The 8,313-nt window shown below is 41.3% G+C and overlaps 1 protein-coding gene across 1 annotated transcript in view; it reads right to left on the bottom strand.

The window, feature by feature from the left end:
* Positions 1-714: 714 nt before the first annotated feature.
* Positions 715-8,313, bottom strand: part of pid1 (phosphotyrosine interaction domain containing 1) — a 34,830-nt gene continuing 27,231 nt past the window's right edge. The window contains exon 3 of the mRNA XM_074680426.1: positions 715-3,421. Coding sequence (XP_074536527.1) covers positions 2,921-3,421 — 501 coding nt within the window. The 3' untranslated portion in view covers positions 715-2,920. The remainder of the gene's footprint in view (positions 3,422-8,313) is intronic.

Below are 8,313 nucleotides of genomic sequence, written 5' to 3'. Positions count from 1 at the left end.
CGTGTAAGTGATGTGGGCCCTTTGAAGAGAAAAGAGGGGGCTGCTGCATTCTGGCACATGAGAGGCTGGAGCAAAACAGCACAATAAAAGACAGATCTGAGAAGTCAGAGGAATGTGAAGAATGGGAGAGTAAAAAATTCTCAGGGCACAGACAAAAGGCGGTGTCACACTTGGACCTGAAACAGGCCTGGAAATACAATAAAGTTATGTTTATGAGTTTGTTTGGGGCACTGTGACCACACACACAGAATCAGGGTAGATGTTTGCGATGCTCAAATCTGGTCACAGCTCCAATGAAGAGTAAGGTATTCCTTCCTCTCCCTGGCATTTATGATTCAACAAAAACATTAAACAGACTTAGTCAAATAGTGGCTTTAAGTTAAAGTCAAGCACTTCTTATAAGCACACTTGACTTACAAAAACAGATTTATTCAGTGCACACAGCTTCAGGAAAGTTTCGGTGTGAAGCAGCATACGTGTCTGGAGGACTGTGTGGTTCTGCTTTACATCTGTCCTGGCTGTCTGTTGGAGCATCATCCGGTTACACACTCTGTTTGTTCTGAAACTGAACATGCTTTGTATTTATCCTCCCACACACAGCCACAAAGGGAAATCCACTCAGTTAAAATCAAGTGGAGCTTAAGAAGTAAGAACTTTCAAGAAGAAGAAGAGCATTCATTTAAAAGAAAGAAAACAGAGCACACCATCACTCTCTTGGTCTTGGTAAATACTTTATATGCAATCGTTTCTTGATCTTTGCAAACACTGTATAGAAAACACTTATGGTAACATTTGTCGAACATTTAAAGCGCGTCTGAGCGTTCAGACAGACATGACACAGTAATCTACAGCTTTATAAACATTCTCCCCCCTCAGGCCTATCCATGCACACCCCTCATCATGTTTCTCACCACATACAACACCTTCCAAACATACATACACACTCATACACACACAGCCATCTCAATCAGACTCTCCACTTAAAATTCACAGTAGGCTTTATAACACTGTTTCCGTATTGTATGATGGTTCTCATCTTTTTTATTATTTAAAATAGCTATCCACATTTACGCTGTAGTATTTGGAGTGATACATTTGTATTTACATAAGCTTATTGAACAAGAATCAATACAATGTGTGTGTACATATGTATAATTGTATGTGTATATACTGGAGTGTGTATGTGTTGACCAGAGACACCTGATTGTTCTGTTCATATCACCGACCGAAGGCTATTTCCACTGATAGTGTGCAGTTGGGTCACGGCAGTCCAGTTAAAAAGAAGGAAGTGTGGAGCTCTGATGAGTTTTTGCCCAACAATGGAGTCTCAGTCACTTAGAGAGGCGAAGCAGAGCAGAGTGAAACCGGTCACTGACTGTCCCTTACAGCATAACAAGATCATGGGAGACTGAATGGAGATGGTGTGAGGTTCTCACAGCATGTTAGAATCATCGAACATTCATGAGGAGGTGTCATTCGTTACCTTCAACAGACGTATTTTTGGGTCCTACAACATTATCGTGGCTCAGTCAGACTCTCATGTTTTCATTTCATACCAGATAAAAAATAAGTAAACGTGGCTAATCACAGTACTATGTCTGATTTTTCTAGAAAGCCTCCTAGCATAAAAAAATTTGATCCTCCAGAGGAGAAGTGAGAAGTCTTCACTTTCAGTCAAAGAATACCTCCTACCCCCATAATCTTCCTCCCCCTTTCTCTTTCACACACAGAGATGCAGGCGCTCACGTGTACATTCATATACACAACGTACAGGAGCAAGCAATTACACCTACACACACATGGAAAAACAAACTAAACAAGAAGGTAAGTACACACACGTGGCCACACACACACACACACACACACACACACACACACACACACACACACACACACACACACACACACACACACACACACACACACACACACACACACACACACACACACAGGAACCAGGGTAAGAGACCAAACTTATGTGAGAGGAGAGTGAGGCACATAATCTGACAGGCAGAATCCAGCCTGAAATTTTGGTATACTCAAAACTGAAGTCAGATGTGAAGATTTAAGGTGTTGTAGAGAGGTCCAGGCTTTCAGCCCAGTGAGAACTTTTTTAATGTAAATCTATGTAGCACCTGTACTATCTTAGATGCCTTAAACATACTCTGAATCTCTGAGTACCTATTACATGGAGGCAGTGATTGAGGCCCTGGCTTCTCTGTCTGCAGAAGTACCAGCTATGCTGGTGGAACTTTTTTGGGGACTGGATTTCGACACCATAGATATGATATGAATAGTGCTTAAAGGCTTAGCTTTTCTTTCACACCATCATCTACTGTTACCACATTGAAGGCATTATTACAGAGATCTACGCAGTTTAACATTTCAATAATTGATGTGCTCCATCAGCCTCATACTCTGGGTTTAGGGCCCTGAATAGGTTAAAAACCTATTTCTCCAAGGTCCTTATGGCAAGAAAAGTAGCAGGCTCTCACTGGCTGGAGTCATGGGTGCAGACTACAGAGTTTGTTGTTTGGGACGTAAAAGCTTAAGAACCACAACCTGTGTCTGATTTGACAGTGGTTGAGAGTGGAAATGTTGGGTTAATCTCTTGAGGGCATTTACAGAGGTGTTTAAAAGCCCCTGTGGGTTGATGAGGGCTTTTCATACAAAGTGGCAGCACTTTGCTCTCCCTGTAAATGTAGACCTATTGTTATTCTTTTCCTCTATCATCTCTTTAAGGTTTTTAAAAACTACTTCATAATCCAGGGCGTGATGATTCACAGTCAATTAATCTCAATCCAGATTGGTAACAGAAAATGATAGTATGTGAGAATGAGAGAGAGAGGATAATCTGTCCATCCTTCCAGTCCCCCCTGACTCTGTTAGGATAGGAACAGGGGTTTGGGTCTGTATCAGTTCAACCATCATCTGGTGTCGAGTCTTCAGGGGTGGAAGAGTCCTCAGCAAAGTCGTCCGATGACCCACTCTTGTGAATGCGACCGTCACTGCGCATACTGTGGAAAGTCTTGCGGAAAGCCTCCATCATCGAGTGTGCCAGCTTCTTGGCCTCTAGCTTATTCTCACACTCCACTGCATGGCAGTCCATCTGGAAGGACAGGTCGTCGTTGATTTCCCGGTAGATCCAGGCAAATATATTGGGTCTGACGCTGTGGTCGGCTGTGCAGTAGGCGATCCGTGCCACCTGGTACGTGTCCATGGTTACTGAGGCCTCGCCATGGCCATCCAAGTGGTGAAGACGCACCTGAAAGGGACGAATCTCCAGCAGGGAGCTGCCTCCTGGGCAGATGCCTTGTTGCTGGGCAAGGGCACGATGCTCCACCAGACCCACAACCGCCGACTCTGTGCAGCCAGACAGGAATTGAGTCCCAGAAATAGTCACTTTACCCAAGTAGGTCACCTGCAGGTAATGATAAACAGACAGACACTGTTAGACTTATCTTACAATAGTGTAACAGATGACAAATGTCAACATGCAGGTGACTAAAAATCCAGCACTTTGATTAAAAGCACATGAGTACCTAATAAAATAGAAAATGTCTCTCTAGAAAACTGAAATATTTGCATCCCTTTGGCAAAATAAAAAAAAAGAATTTAATAGCATAGTTATCTATTAAAAATTAATCAGTATTTGCATTTTAAAGAAACCTGAACTAGAGACAGAGGCCAACTTCTGACACCAGTTATTACCCCGAAATAGCCAGGAAATTCCATCCCACTTAGGGGGTGCACAGGTATAGAAGAGTTACAAAGCTTACGGAGCACTTAGGCAGTAGTTACATTTTGAAAGCACTGTAGAAACAGGTTTTGCCCTTCACAATAAAAGCTCATATAACAACCTGGGTTACACATTGCATTAGGCATTAGGGATGGGTACCGAATTAGGTACTTTTATAGGTACTGATTTTCCATGCTGGACATGAACACAGCATTGCAAGGTTATAAATTGAAGAATAAATATGTTAAATTGAAAAAAAAACATGTATTTTATTATCAAATTTGGTATTTTTTAACACATTAACACAAGAAAAGTACAGAAAATTGATATCGTTGAGTACTGGTACAGATTGCCAGGTACCGGGCTTTGTTACCACATCGTTTGAAATGTGAAAGGTACCCATCCCTATTAGGCATAGGCATGTCCAAGGAATCTTTTCATCATCAATTCAGCTTAGTATTACTTGTTTGATTAATTTAATCTCAGTTAGTAGTAGCCACAGATAAGTCCTTCATAGTTTTGTATCACACAGCTTAGTGGAGGCCTGTAAACAAAGAAAAGTGGGCCAAGAATGAAACCTTGGGGTACACCACATTGAAATGGATGTGGGTCAAAACTATTCACTGAAACAAAGACAGTGACCAAGTCACCTCATTTTATTTCTACAGTGTTTATAGAGAGGAACATCTTCTGATCAACATACACGTGATTTGTTGAGCCTTTTGTGCAAGGAAACAGAAACTGAGTCATGATTTGTGGCGAAAGAACAATGGTTGAAGGATGGAAGAAACAGCTAAACAAGTCTTTTTCTTTTCTGGGAACATTAACTGTGAAAACCATGAGTAGACCCAATTTCCATTTCTGATCACCTCTGGCAGTTTTAAATATTAAGAAAGAAATCCAGCATGAAACTCTCTTGGAGCTAAAGAATGTAGAGCAACTTGAAAAATAATGTTTCACTGGGATCTAATTAATTCTATGTTCAGCATACATCTTGGGGGCAATTAACCTCAAAAATGAGGCATTTCTTTCTTTTTTTCTTGGGTGATGTGAGGCTTGTGCTTATTTTATGCAGCGACCTCGCTTACAAGTTAAAGACTGTGTGCAAGCGACATCTAAAAGAGAACAAAATCACACTATGTTAAGCTGTGGCTCCAACAAGAACCGTAAAATACCATAGTAATGACACTGCATACCAGGAGAGCGATAGACTGCAGAGATGGGAAGGGATAAGAGCAGAGAGCAGAGAGAGAATTAAGAAGTGAACAAAGCTCAGTTTTCTATGGGATTGTGGCCAACTGGAGAACAGTCCAGAAATAATGGCTGACTTGTGCTCTTTCACAACATGGTGTTCTTTATAGCTTTATAAAAATACACAGGGGAGGAGTCTGCTACAAGGCAAAGAGTTTTCACTCCTGTCTGTGTTTATACTGGGGTGGAGGAATACTTGTCTTTCTTTCCTAAGAGTTCATTACAGCAGGCTAGCATGCAAAACATATGGAAGGAGATAATACAATAGCAGTGATAAGAAAGATAACAAAAAGAAAGATTGGTATCACACACACTGAAACATTTACGTGGCCTGCCTGCCCTCATGGCTCATTGCTTCCAGGCAAATGTCAACCTCGACTGTGGTCTCATTGGCACAATCCTTCAAAAGAAATGCTTTAAGAAACGTACATCTATTAGTCTGACAACAGCAGAGGTTCATCCAGCACATCACCTGAAAAACTGACACTGGAAAGCAAGGGTATTAAACTCAACATGTGATCCGACCGCTCCTCCTCTTTGAACGCTTTGTTTAGTCTGCAGACTTCACACTTACATTCTCCTTTATGGATATGGTTTCTTGACTGAAAGGGATCTTTCAGAGAAGTGTATAGAACAGTAGTCTGCAGTTTGTCCCAACATTTGGGTTAGACAGGTGTTGGAGTCTATTTCAAGGCTGCTGCATTTAGGATGAGTGGCAAAAACACAAAAAATGATTCAGACACAAGTGTTTTTTATTGACTGATGTTTAAGTTGGGGTATATGAAGGTAAAAAGACTGCACTACAAGTTCCCATTGGAAACAGAGTCTTTATCCCAAAAAACACTAGCTTTTTCAGATGGCCCTAACAGACCCTTTAAAATGATTTTGACCTTTCTTATCCCATGGTTTTATCATATTTATGACTTTTAAATTGTAGACTATGATGTCTCATATTTCATGTCATGAAGAAGTACAGCATTTCCCTGTCTTCTTCTATCTATGATTATTTTTTACCTTTGTTGTTTGTCACAACAGAAGGAATGGACATCCATATGCCACTGACTGACATCCGTCTGTGTGTGAAGTATGAACCTGAAGTAGACAGACAATTAGCCAAGCTAACCTAGCAAAAAGTCTACACATGGAGAGAGCAGTTAGTGTTGTTTATTAGTTCTTTATGTAATGGCAAGACCTGGCACTGGTACTGGTGTTAAATCTGGAAATCATTAAAGAAGCAGCTTTACACTATCCACATGTCTAAGGAGCCACAAGACGTGATTGAACTTACATAAAAGTCCATTGCAAACTATCTGGTCACACACTGCAGCACAACATGACATGGTTCCCTGGTTTCCCATAGGCAACAGTGAAGGAAGCAGACAGCGAAAGCAGCTGCCTCGTCATGTCTGCTTTTCATTAGTGGTGACCGCGGGGTGGACCGTGGGGATGTACAGCCTTTACACCCAATCCATCATTCAGCTGAGTAGCACAGGTCTGCAGGAGCAGCCTGGAGGCAGGGCGGTTTGCTATTCAACCACACTGACACCTTCCCAAAGCCAAAGGGCGGTCAGTCACTCAGCTAGCCAACAAATCCAAAGACTGCGCCAAGATACATCAACCATTCACAGCGTGTCGTTTGTATATGGAACAGCAAGAAAGAGTCATTATGGACTTCTTTAATTTCAATATTAAATTACCTGTTCAAACTACTTTTGTATCCACTGATTTGTTGCTTCTTTGCACATACAGGCTGACTGCTCAGACAGCTTTTAGTTCCTGCACACAGCTGGGAGTGGGCCAAAACACTTAACATTTTAAATCTATACTTGTCTGCTCCACTGCCTCACTTCTTCTGCTGCGGTACAAAACCAGGAAGGAATCCTGATAGCGTGACTGGTTAAACAAGGGGGCGAAACTTAGTACCATGAGTCAGCATGGAGTTGATTTGTAACAGCATCATGTTTGAAGTGAAATTTTTATTTGTTTTACTTGACAAAAGTGAGTAACATCTGTCATTGTAAGTTAGTCTCAAACTATTTGATGATCACAGAGTGGTAAAAATCTGTAGATGGTTTAAAGGAGAAGAAAAGAACGAAGAAACAAGCCCAGCTTTCTAGAGCTTTGCAAGTGTGTGTGTGTGTGTGTGTGTGTGTGTGTGTGTGTGTGTGTGTGTGTGTGTGTGTGTGTGTGTGTGTGTGTGTGTGTGTGTTAGTTGGAGATGAAGATAAGTGACAAGTGTGAAAGGTTTGGAGGTCACCAGACTGAGCAAATACTAGCGATTGTTTCTTCAAAGTCCAAACACAACATGCAGCCAAAGAGGAAATTGGTACATTTTTCAGCAGAAAGAAGAGGCTTGGAGAGAAATAGGGGGAAAAAAAAACAGGTTGCCTCCACAGCTGTCTTCAGAAAAGTGGAAAGATACACCGATACAACTGATTGTACTGTCTGGTGGTCTGTCAGAGGATAACCTTAATCCTAAAAAAAACCCAAGAGTGTATTTAATTACATACATCCTTTGGTGCCCGCCATTATTAGAGAAATATATTGTTTGTCCGTTGTATTAAAACAGTGATGTTAACTGTGAAGTGGTGAACACAACAGCCCTAGCTCATGCTTGGATTGTCACTATTGTTGTTTTGCTAAAACACAACGCAGAAACCTTTTGGCCACGTTGCAAGACTCTTAGTATATACTCTTAGTGTATAAGATGCTTTTTCAATGACTTTTTATTCCATCTAAAAGTTAGGATGAGTCCTATTTACCTTTGTGACCACAATACAGGGGGTAGTTGCTAGCTGTGTTGCAATTTTTTAAACAGAGGATGGCGCTATTATCTAGCTAGGACTTTGTTACAATCATAGTGCAGATGGTCTTCGTACTGTGTTCTTCTTGGGCTCACCCCACAACCTTTGAGCGGTCAGACCCATACAATAACTGCTGCTACTTTGTTTTTCTCAACACTGCATGGCTTATTTCATTAAGTAGTGAGAGCAATATTGTTTCAGTAAGTGTTTCCCATATCAGTCTTCATGCCATGCCTTCCTAACCCTATACCTGGATTAGTTTAACTAGGCACTTTCAAGAATAACAGATTTCCATCAAGAAAAACCTGTGGGACATTTGAGGGAAATGCTGTTACATGATTCTTTGCAAGTGAGAAGATGAACACAACTGGGTTGCTATCAGACTGCGCAGAGTAGATGTCACAAATTAGACAGTAGAAAGTAGTGCAAAAACACCATTTCAGACTGGGTAGTGATGCACGTTGTCTGAACCTTAATTTGGTCGGCACGCACACGTAATAAAGACTGATCTTTCCTGAG

This window comes from Halichoeres trimaculatus, unplaced genomic scaffold, assembly GCF_033239565.1.
Source record: "Halichoeres trimaculatus isolate MK-OKI-2021-1 unplaced genomic scaffold, fHalTri1.1 fHalTri1_scaffold_9, whole genome shotgun sequence".
Lineage (NCBI taxonomy): Eukaryota > Metazoa > Chordata > Actinopteri > Labriformes > Labridae > Halichoeres > Halichoeres trimaculatus.
Note: the sequence above shows the minus strand (reverse complement) of the source record. Positions and strands in the feature narration are given on the sequence as shown.